At 42.6% G+C, this 16,618-nt stretch overlaps 4 protein-coding genes across 4 annotated transcripts in view; 2 read left to right on the top strand and 2 right to left on the bottom strand.

Moving 5' to 3' along the window:
- LOC141846556 (uncharacterized) overlaps positions 1-5,109 on the bottom strand; it is an 11,929-nt gene extending 6,820 nt beyond the window's left edge. Inside the window, exons 1-2 of the mRNA XM_074734593.1 lie at positions 4,936-5,109; positions 3,779-3,828 (exon numbers count right to left, since the gene is read on the bottom strand). Of these exons, the coding sequence (XP_074590694.1) occupies positions 3,779-3,828; positions 4,936-5,109 (224 nt within the window). The remainder of the gene's footprint in view (positions 1-3,778; positions 3,829-4,935) is intronic.
- A 230-nt stretch (positions 5,110-5,339) lies between these two features.
- LOC141846224 (uncharacterized) lies at positions 5,340-8,159 on the top strand. Its single transcript, XM_074734224.1, has 5 exons — positions 5,340-5,513; positions 6,697-6,818; positions 7,276-7,355; positions 7,440-7,695; positions 7,894-8,159. Exons 2-4 carry the CDS (start codon positions 6,753-6,755, stop codon positions 7,687-7,689), a joined length of 396 nt encoding a protein of 131 aa, XP_074590325.1. The 5' UTR covers positions 5,340-5,513; positions 6,697-6,752; the 3' UTR covers positions 7,690-7,695; positions 7,894-8,159.
- A 2,123-nt stretch (positions 8,160-10,282) lies between these two features.
- On the bottom strand, positions 10,283-12,562 carry LOC141846651 (aluminum-activated malate transporter 9-like). Its single transcript, XM_074734693.1, has 6 exons — positions 12,229-12,562; positions 11,990-12,130; positions 11,634-11,903; positions 11,410-11,540; positions 11,156-11,302; positions 10,283-11,083 (listed from the first exon to the last, which is right to left on the bottom strand). The coding sequence occupies exons 1-6, from the start codon at positions 12,521-12,523 to the stop codon at positions 10,577-10,579; spliced, it is 1,491 nt and encodes a 496-aa protein (XP_074590794.1). The 5' UTR covers positions 12,524-12,562; the 3' UTR covers positions 10,283-10,576.
- Positions 12,563-13,735: 1,173 nt separating this feature from the next.
- On the top strand, positions 13,736-16,208 carry LOC141846810 (pentatricopeptide repeat-containing protein At3g03580-like). The gene has a single exon (XM_074734872.1). It carries the CDS (start codon positions 13,736-13,738, stop codon positions 15,788-15,790), a length of 2,055 nt encoding a protein of 684 aa, XP_074590973.1. The 3' UTR covers positions 15,791-16,208.
- The last annotated feature ends 410 nt before the right edge of the window (positions 16,209-16,618 follow it).

Here is a 16,618-nt window from a genome sequence, read left to right as displayed (position 1 = left end):
CTTATCTCAGATTTTCTTCAAAACCTGGTTAGAATTCTGATGTGGGGGATATCTGATGCTATCAATGATGGGGTTAGGTTCTGACCTGAATTTCGATGTGGCTTTTAATAAATCTATGAAGGACATGATTATTTCTGGATTTTCTGCTTTGACCTATGACATAGCTTGGCACTTGTTATTATGTTCAGTTTTCCGAACTTACAGACATTATTCTGGGATATTTGATTCGTCATTTTGGTCTAGTTGTATGCTGGCTGATGTGGATGTCGTAGAGTTGTGTTGTGGCTTTTTCTTATGCAACTATGGAATGTGTGGTTTTATCTTGACACTTTCTGGAATTATTGGATGCAGCTATATATGGGAAGATGCTATGAAGGTTGCTGGTACTTTGCTTTTGGGCGTGCAGTGGAAAATGGACGGCATAAAGGAAGATTGGGATTTAGAGCAAACTGAACAGAATTTCTGCTGCTGGAATTATTTGGGCGTGCTGGAATTATTTGTTTTACTCATTGAGAGATCTTTAGAAGGGGAATTCAGCTGAAGGGAGTGTGGAGATTATTAAATGGTGGAATGATTTGTTTCTGCTGCTCTATAATTGTCAGTATCGGTTATGTGTTTCAAGCAGATATGAGGATGCTGATATGTGGGGGAATTTTGATAGGAGGCGGTTGCAGAAGTCTGCTGTAATTTGAGGCTAGGAGGCGGTTCCTTGGCAAGATGGAAGAGCTGCTGTTGTATGGTTGGTGCCGGAGGGCAGTGGAAATTTTGCCGGGTGTGCAGAGGTAATTTGCTGCAATGGCGTCTGGTTGGGAGCTGCACAGCAAGCAAAACTCCAGTATGTATTCATTAGGTGGTTATGGCGTGGAAGTGATGCTGTGCTAGTGAATTAATGCTGCAGTGGTTCACGGTGAATTCTTTGAGCTGCATCAGTTTGATAGCTTTCATAATTATTTCAGGGATTCTTTTTACAGATAGATACCTTTGTTTACTTTATGGGGTAAGTTATACCAAAGATGGTTGCAGAATAGTAAAGGCTATGGAATTCTCTTTGTTGGACTCCTTTGTTGGTCAATGTTGCTGTGGGGTTGTGTGGATTGAAACGGTTTGGTGAGGAGATGGTTTGTCGTCATGGGCAGTGGGAGGAGACTTGATGTAGAAGCTTTTGCAAGAGCTCGGCTTGAGATGCATTGCGTGGCTGAATGGACTTATGGGATAGTTTACAACGATAGGTGCTGTATAGTTAACATAATTGGGTTTGAATTGTAAAGCTTATTTATGTTCCTCATGTAATTAGCTGTAATAAGTCATGCTAGAAGGTAAGGTTTGGCCCCCCTTTTAGTATGATTTTTCTTCCGTTCAGTAATAAGATCATCTTTCTTTAAAAAAAAAAAAAAAAAAAAAAAAAAAAAAAAAAAAAAAAACCCTAAACCCTAAACCCTAAAACCCTAAAACCCTAAAACCCTAAACCCTAAACCCTAAACCCTAAACCCCTAAACCCTAAACCCTAAACCCTAAACCCTAAACCCTAAACCCTAACCCCTAACCCCTAACCCCAAACCCTCAACCCCCAAAACCCCCAAAACCCCCAAAAAACCCGAAACCCGAAACCCGAAACCCGAACCCCGAACCCCGAACCCCGAACCCCGAACCCCGAACCCCGAACCCCGAACCCGGAACCCGGAACCCGGAACCCGGAACCCGGAACCCGGAAACCGGAAACCGGAACCCGGAACCCGGAACCCCGGAACCCCGGAACCCCGGAACCCCGGAACCCCGGAACCCCGGAACCCTAAAACCCGGAACCCGGAACCCGGAACCCGGAACCCGGAACCCGGAACCCGGAACCCGGAACCCGGAACCCGGAACCCGGAACCCGGACCCCGGACCCCAGGACCCCGGAACCCCTAACCCCGGAACCCTAAACCCCGGAACCCGGAACCCGGACCCGGAACCCGGAACCCGGAACCCTAAAACCCTAAAACCCCGAACCCCGAACCCCGAACCCCGAACCCCGAACCCCGAACCCCAAAACCCCAAAACCCCAAAACCCTAAACCCTAAACCCTAGCCCCTAAACCCTAGCCCCTAGCCCCTAAACCCCCAACCCCCAACCCCCAAACCCCAAACCCCAACCCCAACCCCCAACCCCCAAACCCCAAACCCCAAACCCCATACCCTAAAAACCCCGAACCCCCGAACCCCCAAACCCCCAAACCCCTAACCCCGAACCCCCGAACCCCCGAACCCCTGAACCCTGAACCCTAAACCCTAATCCCTACTTAACCTGAAGGTCTAGAGTTCGAATCCTGGGGAAGGCAAAAATCCACTGGCCAGGGGTGGAAAGACCTAGTGAGTAACGGCACGGCCGAGGGTCGTCGGTTGACGACATAAGGGGTCGCTAGTTGGGCCGCCCAAGGGACCGCCAGTTGGGCCGCCTAAGGGGCCGAGGGGCCGGGTCGTTACAATAAAAAGGCACCTTTTTATTGTAACGACCCGGCCCCTTGGCCCCTTGGGCGGCCCAACTGCGACCCAACTGGCGGCCCCTTGGCGGTCCCTTGGGCGGCCCAACTGGCGACCCCTTATGTCGTCAACCGACGACCCTTGACCGTGCCGTTACTCACTAGGTCTTTCCACCCCTAGCCAGTGGATTTTTACCTTCCCCAGGATTCGAAAAATTTTAATGTAAGATACCAAAAAATTTTCCTATGGATACGAAAAGATGCGTCTCGCGAAGACGAATCAAACAAAACTTGTTTGGACTAAAACGGAGATCGGTTGGTCACTGAACCAAGTTAACCAAAACATAAACCGGTTCATTAATGATTGGTTCAGTTTGGGTCCGGTTCGATGGGGGGTTGGACCGGTTCAGTGGTGTGGTTTCCGGTTTGATTGAGTTCGGGGGAGCTAGGTTAAAAACAGGGAAATCCTCCGCCGATTTCCTTCTTCGTGCGATCCGTCTCCGCCGCCCACCTTCGCCCTCCTCTGAGTGCGAGCCTGTTCAGCCGCCGCCGCCGCCTTCTTCCCTCCTCTGTCGCTGCCCTACCGCCGCTCAGCTGCCGCTTCTCCTCTCCTTCTTCGGCCGACGCCGTCGCCTCTGCAGGGAGACACAGATTTCCTTGTTTGTGGGTCTGGAACTCTCCTTGAACTTGACGCTTCCACTACTCTTTCACAGGTTAATTAACCTTTTTATGGGCTCTCCTTCTGGTGAGACTTGCACTATTGATTTTTAGTTTTTTGTCTTTTGATTTTGTGCTATGAGCCTCTATGAGGATACCTTCTGATTATTTGAGATTTCTTCTTATTTGAGAAACGTAGAGAAAAGACGAAATACTTAAGGGAAGGTTGCGACTAATATCTTTTTGAGAAACTTATGCCCTTAATTATGTAGAGTAAAAGTTTATATGAGTGTGAATAAGAAAAGGACAAGTGAGCTTTGGCCTTCTGGCCTGCCTGGAGGAAGAAAATGCAATGTCTAGTTGCATTGGTAGGGAGGAATTGCTAAGCATTTGAATTTGACCGACCAGACTTGCTGATAAAGAAAGCCAAAATAGATTTAAAAGGTAATTAGTGGGTAAACATGATTAATTAAAGTTTAATTAATTAATCAGATTGTAATTAATGAATTCATGAATTTTACAGATGGATTAATTAATCAATTAACAATCTAGTTAAGTTATTTAATAAGGGAAGTAAGGTGTTAACATATTAATTACGTAATTTGGAATGAGATTAGTTTAAATTAAAATAAATGGAGATACAGACATCCTTTAGACCCTACAATTTGGCAGGAGGGCGGCGGCGCCAGATTGATTACTGGTTTCAGGTTTAACTGATTGAACCAAATTTGCAATAAGTTGGATGTCTAAATTTATCACCTATCAACCTGTGTAAACTTAGAAATTTAGTGCATTTAGAATAGTTTATCTATCTCTACTTCGTGCTCGTGGTGCCAATGCAATTCATCAATCAATCTCTCCTTACATAAGAGATTCTCGTGCTTGCAATTCGAGGAGGCAGCTGCAATCCTCACTCACCATAGCTTCACATTTGCTCTTTATAAAAGAGCCAATGGAGATCTCAAAGGAGTAGATGAAGACTATTTGAATTGTCATCAGATGAATTTGGCAGCCATGAAGACATTGACAGTTCTTCATTGTCCATTCCTCTATTCTATCGGCAAAGATAAATATTGTTTCTCTACTCGATCTGTATTTATCACTTTCTATTCGCCTACCAGAACAATAACTCATCAAATTAAACTCTAGATCCATTGAATCTCATGTTACTTGGGATTATCAGGGTATCGATCTCCTTGTGTATCCTGGAGAATTCCTTTGGCTTTGTTTCCGTTGTTATAAACAATCTTCTCTTAGCTTTTATTTGTCTTCCTATTGCACATTTACAATTCTCTTTAGTACATATAACCGTTCATTCTGAATCCATTTTCAAAAAACATAAATATATTCAGTCAATATATTGATCTGCAATGTATTAAATTGCTACTTCATCACAATTGAAACGAGTGAAACATACAAATGATTCAAAAAACCAAACTATGTTTCAACGAACAACATTTTCATACTGCAATTGCGGCAACAATTTCAATAAACAAACAGTTTCAATTCCTAAGACATCAGATTGCTTCAATCAAACACTTAACAGCACATAAAACTCCATAACATTTTGTCAAGTGTGGATAGCGCAAGTATAATGTAGGATGAAACTAGTTTGCAACCAACTTTTAGAAGATATAATTTCATTTTTTTCTCATGAGAAATTTATCAAATAACACAAGTATAAGGTAGGATGAAATCAGTTCAAGTTTGCAACCAATTTCTAGAAGAAAAGATTACTACACTTTCCTCATGGGAATTTTATCAAACAAGTGAAATGCAAATTCAAAGGTATCTATGATGAACGACAGCTAAGATGAGACCTGAGGAGATAGAGGCTTCTTCAAGGAGCAAGAAGATTTGAACGCCTCGATCTGCGCCTGGCACTTGACGTAGTCGCCTTTGTTCTCCTCCAAGCACTTCTTGAGCGCCTCAACATCGCAAGCAGACGACCTCTTGGAATCACTTGAACGCTTGTCATCCCTGCTGCGATCCATATCGGCCGTCCTCCTTCAACTCCCTTCGTGTTCTTATAGGACGAAAGTCGGGTCGGATTTAATCAGGTGATCCGCGCTACCCGCTAATAATAAATCATTAGTCGGTTCAGTTTTGTCGGGTTCGGATTTATAGATAGCACGTCGTGTATCCGAAATCCATTAGGGTTGAGAAAAAACGACCACGTCGCTTCTCCAGTTCTCCTGCTACCTCAGCCGCCGTCACTCCTCCGCTTTCCGCCGACGGCTCCTCCTCCCTCCGATTGCATCAACGTCGAGCCGACCAGTTTCCAGGGACGTACAGCTTCTGGCGGTGCTCGTAGTACGTGTATTCCCTCATCCTCTCTTCTGCGTGCAGCTCCTGCAGCCTAACTCTGAAGCGTCTAAGATCATAGGAGGAAGGAGAGGTGTGTTTTCTAACCTACTTTACTTTTTTTTTGCTCTTCTCCTACTTATCTTGTCGCTCACGTCTCCTCTTCGTCTTCTTCGGGAATACTCCGATGATCGCCGTTTTTCTAAGTTTCCAATCGGACACTTCTCTCACCTCCTTCCTATTCCCTCGATTCTCCATTCGGCAGCGCGCTCATCTTTTGTGTGCTGATCTCCCGGGTGTGCGTCGACCAGTCTTCGCCTGCGTCCGCTTCGCTTCGTATCGATCGATCCGTCAGCGTTATCGGTTGTCTGGATTCGGACACGTTGAGGTTCTGATAGATAATGGTCAGATTCGTCAGCGTTTCCAGTCGTCGTGTATCTGAAATCTATTAGGGTTTAGAAACATGAATGCACGGAGCTTCTCCGGTTCTCCCGCTGCCTCTGCTGCGGTCTACTCCTTCGCTTTCCTCCGATATCACCTCCCTCTATTTGCATCAACGTCGTATCGACTAGCTCCCATGGCCGTGAAGCTGCTGCAGCCTAACTCTGAAATGTCTAAGATCATGGGAGGAAGGAGACGTGTTTTCTAACCTACTTAATTAGAGAATACAAAGTCAATGTGATGAAAGAACCATAAACAAACTAAAAAAAGATCATCAACTTGTTTTATATTGGGGCCATTGTGTCTTCTAGTTGTTCTTGCGTCTATGGTTGTATTTTTTGCAGTCTAGATCCTGTATACTTTACTTAGTTATACTATATTACTGCCTTGCTAACTATTATCTCTGCATTTCCATATGGTAATTTTCCCTCTCGATGAATCTTAGATTGGCAATTTTCCTTCTATTGGGGTGATGTTTGTTTTAGCTTGTTAATGTTCAGGCATTTGTGACTTCAACATCCTTATCTATTTCTTTTATTTAATCCATAATATCATTGTTAACTAAAATGATAATGCATGTGATGATTAGCTTGTAAGCATTGTTAAGTATATTGAAGGTTTTAATAATCTTTTTTCCCTTATTGGGTGGATTGAGTATCCTTCACTATCCAAAATCGATATAACTAAGGTTGGTTGGAGTAGGGACTGTCGTTGCTTGTAGTTAGTTATGGTTTTCCTTTGTGATCCCAAATTGGAGTATTAACAGGCAAATCAGGCTCTTTTTTTGGATAATTAAGATGCCATTGTCTAATACAGTGATGCCATAATCTGAGCAGATCCAGACACATTATCGAGGGACTAAGAAGGCTCTTTGAGTTTATCAGAAAATAGGATGGGTACTGAACCAAATGCCAACAAGATACCAAAAGTGGTGAAACTTGACAAAGCACTGAAATTGGTAATGCATTTCGATAGCCTTTGTTTATTACTGTACATTATTGTTTTAGTATTATGTTTATTCTCAAGTTATGATGCTTTGTCAATATTCAGTTTATTGTTAGTTCTTAAAATATTAGTGTGATATTCTGAGGCATGGAGCTCTGAAGACTAATTACTGAAGTCTAGGATCTTGAAAAATAATGTATATCCACATATCTTCATAAGAATCTGCAAACATATTTCTACTGTGTTGTGATAAGTAAATATTTTGAACTCCATGAGTCCATCAAATGCCCACTTGTTTCCCTTGTTACATTCTGGTTTGCATGTGAATGTATCACTCACACACTCTACCTCTGTTTTTTTATATTATTCCTTTATCTTGTCGTTTGGATTATTGAAAATTCAAAAAACTTAATTTAGAACTATGGGAAGCCATGTAACTATATTGATTCTAATGGAGGTGTGGATTTCAGGCTGAAACATGGGTTAATAATATGACCACATCAGCAGGCCATGAACAGAGAGAAGTAGAATTTGAGGGTCGACCTTCAAGGTGCCTTGAATGTTGCACAGTTATGCTTATTATTTGTTGGACAATGTCAGTGTGAGACTTGGTTAACTAATATGCTTTGTGTAGGTTGGGTCTGGGAGCTAAACTCGCACCAAAAGCTAAAGTAGCAGTTTCAGTCGATCAATCAGAGAGGAGATTGCTTGGGAAGTTAAACTCTAAGAAGAAATTGTCTTCAGAAAATGTAGAGAACAATACCTCAGTTAAAGAGAATGTGTCCAGCGAGGAGGATGAACCAGAGAGCAGAACAAGAGCTTTTGTGAAGAAAAGATCGATACCTCCAGCAACAACTTTACAGTCCACCAAGAAGAGAAGATGATGCATGGTAACTCCTCATCTAGTTTGGATCCTTTTGGAGATACCTTTGCACTTGATGTTAGGCTATTTGTTGCTTTTGTTATTTGATTGGTTGCACTCTCATTCTCCTATGCTTCTCTTCTCGGTGCTATTTCACCTTTAAAGTATGCCATTTTTATGCACTTATCTTTCTTGGTACATTCATTCTACGCTTTGTATTTTGCAGTTTGGAGATCAACAGGAAATCCAGGCTTATCCTCTTATGGCTTTCTGGTAAGGGATCATGCTGGTCAGATCATAAAGGCAATGCATGGGGTGATAGGATTCGGGTCCAACATCCGGGCTGAATTGGTTGCAATTTGGAAAGGATTGGAATTGTGTGTTGAACATAATTTCCTTCCTTTATGGTTAGAATCGGATTCCTTGGCTGCATTAAAAATGATTGAGGCACCTTCTTGTAGTTGGGAGTTTCGTACTTTGGTTTTCAAGATTCAGGAGGTTGTTCGCAAATATAAGGTGAAGTGTTCCCATACTTATAGGGAGGCAAATATGGCGGCGGATTTTCTAGCAAACAAGGCTTTTGATTTTGATGGTGTTCGCCTTTTGAATGGTGATTCAATTGATAGGGAGTTATTCGGGATTTGTAAACTAGATAGATTGGGCTTGCCTTATCTTCGATTTTCTTCAAAACCTGGTTAGATTCTTGCTGTGGGGGAGAGTTGACGCTATCTATGGCGGGAATAGTTTCTGACCTGGATTTTGATATGACTCAGATTTTGTTTTCCAATAATTCTAAGAAGAACAGGGTTATTACTGAAATTTCGGTTTTGAACTATGACATAAATTGGCACTTTTCAATATGTGCAGTTTCCCGAACTTACAGCCATGATTTTGGGATATTTGCTTCATCATTTTGGTCTGGTTTTATGTTAGCCGATGTTGATGTCGCAGAGATGTGTTGTGGAACCTTTTTTATGCGGCTATGGCATGTGCGGTCTCTTCTTGATACTTTCTGGAATTCTATTTTGCAGCTAGGGGAAAGATGGTATGATGGCTGCTGGTATTTGGCTGTTGGATTTGTGGCAGAAAGTGGACGGTATCTCGACAGGTTGGGAGTTAGAGCAAATAGCTCATTTATTCAGGGAGAGCTCTTTAAAAGGGGAGTTCGGCTGAAGGGTGTTTGGAGCAGGCTGAAGTGGTGGATGCTGAATTGTGCAGATTGCTTCAGTGGTTAACTGTATGGAGTATGTGGAAGCAAAGTTGGGCTGCAGCATTGTAAAGGATATGGAACCTTCTGTTCTAAACTTTCTACCTAGCAATGGTGAAGTGGGGTTGTTTTGTTTGGAACTGTTTGTGAGATTCATGTTTGTAATGAGCTGGGTGATGGTCATAGTTACAGTGTGTTTTGAAGGCTTTTTGGAATTTCAGAAGATCTGTTTTTCTTGTGGTTTCTTGTGCCGGTTGGTTATTCCAAAGGGTAACAGCTACCATAGTCATTTAATGGATGCATTGCCAAGGATATTGCTTCACGAGATTATCTCAAAGTTGATGGTCTGCCCTTTAACAAATTCTGTTTCCTGCATTTGGATATTCTTGCTATCTGATGGTACGGGGTGTCTCATACTGTTCGGATGTTTCTGTATGGCATCAAGTGGTTTGGGCATCTAAACATACAAGCTGATGTATGAAGATTATACAATGGTTTATTGGTGTGTTGGTGTGTTGAGAAGACAAGTACGGAGGGCTGATATTTGTGGTTGATAGTTGGAATGGTTTACTGGTGGGAGGTTAATTGATGACTTATGTGGTGGATGGATAGCTTATGGATCGGGCGCTTGGATAGTTCGGTGGGGATTTATATTTACATAGTGAGTAGTCCTATATAGTTAGCAAAGTCGGGCGTGCGGTGTAAAGTTTTTATTTTTCTTGGTGTAATAAGTTATGCTAGGAGGTAAGGTTTGGCCCCCCTTCTAGTATGACTCTTTTCTTTTTTATCATAATAAGTTCACGATCTTTAAAAAAAAAACCCTAAATCCTAAATCCTAAACCTTAAAATCCTAAACCCTAAACCCTAAATCCTAAAATCATAAACCCTAAACCTTAAACCCTAAAATCATAAACCATAAACCCTAAAATTCTAAACCCTAAACTCTAAAACCCTGAACTCTGAACCATGAACCCTGAATCCTGAACTCTGAACCCTAAACCCTAAACCCTAAAATCTCATGCCCTAAACCCAAGCCCTAAAATCCTAAACTTCCAAATCCTAAATCCTAAACCCTAAAATCCTAAACTCTTAAACCCTAAACCGCTGCACTGCAATATCTTGCCAAAGTTCATACAGATAGAAATTGTTCCACTGCACTGCAATATCTTTATTGGCAAGATCTTTGCTGCTACAAGACATCTCTGCCCAACCCTATTCTGAATAAAAAAACTTTACCGCTACAAAAAATTTTCTCTCTTCATGGTACCAGTCACAAGACATTAATGGCGTTATGTTTAATAGATATTTATTTCCAATTTTTTCACAATGCCATGGTGTTAGATCATAATCTCAAAATACATCAATCATGAACTAGAAGGCCTTGCTCTTATTTTTTTAATTATTTTTCAATGCAGTAAATTGTAAAGTATGTGTTTTACATGCAACGAACTAGAGCTAGTTCTAGTTGCTATTATTGTTCTAAACATGACAATTTTGTGTCAAAACGCAGAAGGGATTTAAGTTCAAGGATAAAGTAGTATGTAGAAGGGATTCAATCGACTTTAAGTAGGCGGAGCACCGGAAGTGAATGGTGAAAGTAGGTCTTAAAAGCTGGCCAAAAAAAAAAAGAAAAATTGGGTGAATTATCGCGCGCTTATGTCAGACGATACCTATTAACACCCATTTGGGAGCGTGACACCTCTTAAATTAACGTCTCCGTCTTAAACTTAGCGGTTGCAGCTAACTCATGGACCGCATCCACGAGGTGGTCGAGTCGAGCCACGAACTCGACGAGCAACAGCGCAAATGTAGCGAGCGAAAGCGAGGCCGAGCTTTCTGCCGTCCGTATCCTCGGCACACCCTCACTTTTGTCGTCCTCCGGCTCGTTCACATCCCTCGACGGCCATGAAAAGAGCCGGCGTTTATGCTTCCTCATCGCCTCATGGTACGACCACCGCGGCGGTGCCATTGTATCAGACGGGCATGGTTTTGGGCCTGGTCCAGAATTTTGGGTGATAAGAAGGTGGAACTGGAGGTCAAGGGAGCGCTGCAGGCGGTCGCCGGAGACATGCACGCGCTTGAGGCGGTCAAGTTGAGGACTGTGCTTCATATTGCTGATGTCACCTGCTAAGCTTCGGAGGAGTTCTGCAGCTTCGACGGCCGCCTCGAGGATCTCCTTCTGGAATGTACTTCGAAGGTCGCTTGGAGCCTGCATAAATAAACAAATTAAAACTAAAATTCATAAGCTGGAGGCTTCAAACAGACTACGGAAAAAATCAACCTGAATCTCTGATCTCAAACAGCCATAAAGCGCCATTACTTCGTAGGCGCAGTGCCGGAGCACGGCCGCGACTTTTACGTATTCGGACCACGTGTGGTAGTAGTGCCTGAATCTGCCATGCGGCGGTTCCCATTTCGCCCAAATCGCCTAAGAATTTAATGCAATTAATCTTATTCAGTTGTAGGATTTGCATCTAAGTTATCGATTTATCAATCATTGTAAGCAGGGGAGGGGAAAGGGAGAAGTTTGATTACCAAAGAGGCTATCCTTGCAGAAGAATTCAATATGGCTCGGCATTTCCAGTGCGCAAGGTCGGCGGGGAACTCATTGGTCATCTTCCACACACCAGTTTGGTCCAATCCGCTGAAATAGTTTTTCCCGCATTCTAAAATCCATAACGTACAGGACGCATATTTAGTACATCAATTATGGTTGTCCAAGAAATTTACTTGTAAAATAGCATCAACGACGCACTGACCTTCGAGCGACTCGGCAACAGAATAGAAGCCGTCTACAAGCTCGTAGTGCAGCTGCTCGCCGGCCCAAGCCGGCAAGACGAGCACATTGACACCGACAGCAACAACTGCACCTATCGAAATCGAGTATAGGCGCTCCATGGCGGTCCGGATTGGGTTCTCCAAGCGATACGTAGAGATCACAATGAGGCAAAAGGTGAAGAGGGTAACGCGAAAGCCGTACTCGTATGTGACAAAGGAAGGCCACTGCTTCACGAAGGAAGTGCCGGCTCCTGCAATCAAAATTGAATTTTATGATCTGCAGCTTATTCTAATTTGCCAAAGAACAGGATGTCTAATTTGGGCATGTCGTATATACCTACAAGGAAGATGCTGATGGCAATAACATAAGGCTCGCCTCGAGAACCGACAACGATGGTTAATCCAATAACGAAGATAGCAAATATTCCAGCCACCAAAGTTCCGATGGCTCGATTGAATCCGCGGTACAAGGTTGTACCTAAACAAGCTACACCATTAATGAACATGGGTTTGATTTTCTAATAAAGGAAAGATGATGTGAAGAATACACAAGGAAGTAGTTTAATTAGCACGCACCGACAGTGTATTCGAACATGATACCGACAGTGAGGATGGACCAGAGAATGTTGGTGCCGAAGAGCTCGAAAGGCCCCCGGATTAGGATGAGCAGGGAGACAAGGAGCATGGCGAGTCCAACCTTGATGGCAAAGACCACTCTGTTGCTGTCCTCCTTGGCAAACTCTATCACATCTCGCACACACTTGGTAAGCAATGAGCTCCTCTTGCTTGTAGTATTCTTGACGAACTCAGGCAAGACAGCGTTGGGCGACAAGATCACATCGGTTTTGTTGCAGGGTTGTCTTCCATTCATTCTTCAGTGCAATGGCTCTATCAATATTAGATTCCACACAAATAGACCGGATACTTGTCAGTTTTCCCAACAAGTATGGTATGCAATTTATAGTTCCATCGAGCTAACGGATTATGGAAGGGAAGCATATGCTACTGGTCCAAACGCTAAGAATAATCTTAAACTACCACAAAGGAAAGCACAATATAATGGAAGGAGTAGCATGGTGATCAAAGATGCTTGATAGCAATAATGTATTTGTGGATGAGGAAGGTAAGAATATACCACCAGCCAGCCAGATGAAAAATATGCCATCACTCGTAAATAAAAAAAAAAGTGCAAAGTTCGGGTACTAAAGCTCAGAGCTACTAGCTGTGGAAATGTATAACACCTCCAAATTCTCCCACTACATTTGAGGGCGGTCCAATGTCATTGTTTCAGTATTGGTATCCTGCTAGTTGATGAAAATGGCAAAAGATTGCACATTTTATTTTATCCAGCAGATGCCAAAAAGATGGGTGCGCCACATATTTATCTATACTTATTAATGGCAAAAGATGGCTTGAGTTGGGTGTAATCAAACCGAACCGAGTTGAACAGTAAGAGTCTCAAGCTCGAATTTGATTTGTTTTTCTTAAGGTTGAGTTCGGCTTGAATTCCTTGTAGACTTCCTCAAACAATCTTGGGCCGGCCCTCCTCAGGGAGGAGGTACACTTTTGTAGGCGTTATTCCTTGCGAGGTTTCAAACTTCTTGGAGTAGATGTCTGTATTAGCTCCCCTTGGTGAGAAGAAAATAATAGTTCATCGGCATGACCTTAACGACAGTGGCCATAGGTAGGTCCATCTCGTTGGTTAGCTTTGCACAATTGATGAAAAAAAAAAGGTGAAATAGAGTTTTTAAAACTCTTATATTTTTTTCACATATCTAAAAATTTTAAATACATAAAAATATTTAAATTATTATTACTATTTTTAAAGTCTTGAGTATGCTTTGTATATAGTTGGTATAAAAGTCCTTAAGAGTTTAAAATTCATTAAAATATCTCTTATTATTTTTATCATTTTATTTTCTAACCATTAATATTCCTTTCTATTTAACTGTGGCCTAATTATGTCTAAGTCTCACACTGTACTTGTTGAAGGTATTTTGCAAAACTGATCACGTAGCAACGTAAAAGTATAAACGTTAAGTATTGTTTCTTGATTGAAATTAGATAGCCTTTGCAGCATCTAATGACCTCGCTGGGAACGAACGCTAGCAGACTCTGTTACCGTCCAAACCCACAAGCTCTTAAAGAAGCTCTTGCTGGGGCCATCACCCGCTGCGCATCCTGTCACCGCCTCCGGTTCCTCCACGGACGTACCATCGCCTTCGGATTTCGCCGCAACCTCTACCTCTCGAGCCTCCTCCTCTCCAAATATTTCCACTTCGCCGACGCCTCAACCGCCAGATTAGTCTTCGACGATGCCCGACGAGAGGGGCCGACGAAGACCCTCCTCTGGAATTCGCTTATCAAGGGGTACCTCAAGCGCAGCCGCCCTTGTTCGGCCTTAGATATCTACCACGAGATGGTGGCCTCGACTCCACCACAGTGCGATCCCGATAGGGTTACGTTTCATCTCGTCCTGACAGCTTGCTCCCATTTAGCCGAGTTCGAATTGGGCTGTAGAATTGGAGCTCATGCTCGGGTGAAAGGGCTGGATTCTGATCTACTCGTTGCGACAGCGTTGGTTGATATGTATTGCAAAGCCGGGGTAATTGATGCGGCACGCAGGGTGTTTGATGGAATGCTTATAAGAGATGTTATTGTTTGGAATGCAATGATTTCTGGGTACTCGAAGGCCGGCTTGTTCCAGGAGGCTGTAAATTTGTTCAGAACCATGAGGCTTACTCATGGAATTTTCCCTAGCGAAGCCACTATAATTAGTTTGATGCCTGTTTGTTGCTATTATTCTTCTCCAGGCAACGTAGAGGGCTTACATATCCTTGCTATTAAACTTGGTTTGGAGTCAAGCTTGCTTCTGTTGAATGCTCTACTCGAAATGTATGTGAATTGCAACAACTTGATTATTGCGATCAGTTTGTTTAACAGGATGGAGAATAAGGATCCCATCTCATTGAGCACTATGATTGGTGGATATGTCCAACACAAGAAGCCATATGAGGCTCTCAAATTGTTCAATTGGATGGTCATGAACACGCATGTTTGCCCTTCTCGATCTATTTTGATTAATGTGATTCTTGCATGTGCAGAACTGGGTGATTGGAAAGAAGGTAAACTGATACAAGACAGTTACTTAACCAGTCATGACAACAGAATTGCATCAGACTCATCTATTGTCACTGTACTAGCTTACATGTACGCAAAGTGTGGTATGTTGAATATTTCGCTGAGTCTTCTAGATCCACATGAGGAAGCAAGCGGAGATGTGGTTACATGGAATGCTATGATGAAAGCGTGCAGTCAGATTGGTATGATCAGTAAGGTTTTTTATCTCATGCTTGAAATGCAAAGGAGAGGCATCAGTCCTGATCATGTTACATTTGTTAGTTTCCTCTCTGATTTATGTTGTACCCCCATCCTAAAGAAAATCACTGAAACACATTCTCAGATCATCAAAAGAGGATTTGAAATCCATAGGCAAACTTCAAACTGCCTTATTAATGCCTACGCCAAGTGTGGAAGCATTACAGATTCAAGTAAGATATTCAATGGCATCATTCAGAGGGATGTCGTTTCCTGGAGCACAATGATACAAGCTTATGCATGGGATGGAAAATTAGACGAAGTGTTAGATCATTTTGAGCAGATGAGGGAGAGAGGAATAATGCCAAACCATTTTACTTTTCTCTCGCTTTTGTCTGCATGTAGCCATGTAGGTCTAGTGCAGAAAGGCTGGGAATTCTTCAACAGTATGAAAGAAGACTACAACTTGGAACCAGGTATTGAACATTTGACTTGCATGGTCGATATGTTATGCCGAGCTGCGAGGTTGCCTGACGCATATAATTTAGTCAAGAATGCAATGCAAAGAGGCAAGAATTGCGCAGTTTTATGGGGTGCTTTACTCAGTGCTTGCAGAGTGCATGGTAATGTGGCAACTGGAGAAGAAGCTGCCAGGCATCTCTACCAGCTGGAACCGCAAAATGTGGCAACTTACAAAATGCTTGCTGATGTTTATATTGCGGCAGGGAGAAGGGGTGATGTCAATGGTGTTTTGAGTTTGATGTGCTCAAATGATTTGAAAAAGGTACCGGGATTCAGTTGGTATGAGGATTGTTTATGATTCCCCTGCCGTGGAAGATGTAAGGTGCGACTTGGGAGTCAGGGCTTGGCTACGAAACCCACTTGAGGATGTGCATTGAAATGGTTTAATTGCCCGAGCTTGAATTGAATCAGTGCTCGACTTTTGCCTGGCTGCCCACCGACAAGGAGTACAATGCTATGGACTTTGTTTGGTGACATAATTGATATATTTGGGATTAATAGGAGGAAGAAATGAGGTAATCATCGCCACTTAGTTGAGGTAATTTCGCCCAAGTTGAGTACACCCCATTGGTAAGGTGATTTCAAACATTGAACGATCCCATTTTTGGCTTTTCTCCATGAACTAGGATCCAAAATTGTGGAAGGACAAGGAGAAAGGAAAATCTACTTAGTAGCTCACTGGAGCTGTCACTGTCGAATTTGCTGCTGGAGTGTACACGAACACTGTCGTGCTGCTTCCCAACCGATGCAATATGATGATTTTTTGACCTGTTTACCTTGAAGGATAGAAAAATGTTATACAATTAAAAAGAAAGATGAATAAATGTAACTAAATATTACTTTTTTATTTATAATTATTCATTTTTTTTAACATGGAGCCAGTATATGTGGATCCTAAGTATTTCAAGTGTTGCTCGGAATGAAATGGATAATCACTTCTCCACAGAATCACGAGCAAAAGATCATCTTTCTCATCATCTCCACATATCCACAAGCTCAGGTCAGGTCGACATTACGGCGCAGCGTGGACATGAGCAAGCTTCCTTTACATTTTAGACAAAAAGACTATCCATTGCGTGACCATCATGTCAAGTATGTTTAACATCCAAAATTACAGTTGAGCTTT

The sequence above is a fragment of the Curcuma longa genome, chromosome 15, assembly GCF_044706935.1.
Source record: "Curcuma longa cultivar G26 ecotype Majalengka, Jawa Barat chromosome 15, ITB_CL_G26_1.1, whole genome shotgun sequence".
NCBI classification, from domain to species: domain Eukaryota; kingdom Viridiplantae; phylum Streptophyta; class Magnoliopsida; order Zingiberales; family Zingiberaceae; genus Curcuma; species Curcuma longa.
Note: the sequence above shows the minus strand (reverse complement) of the source record. Positions and strands in the feature narration are given on the sequence as shown.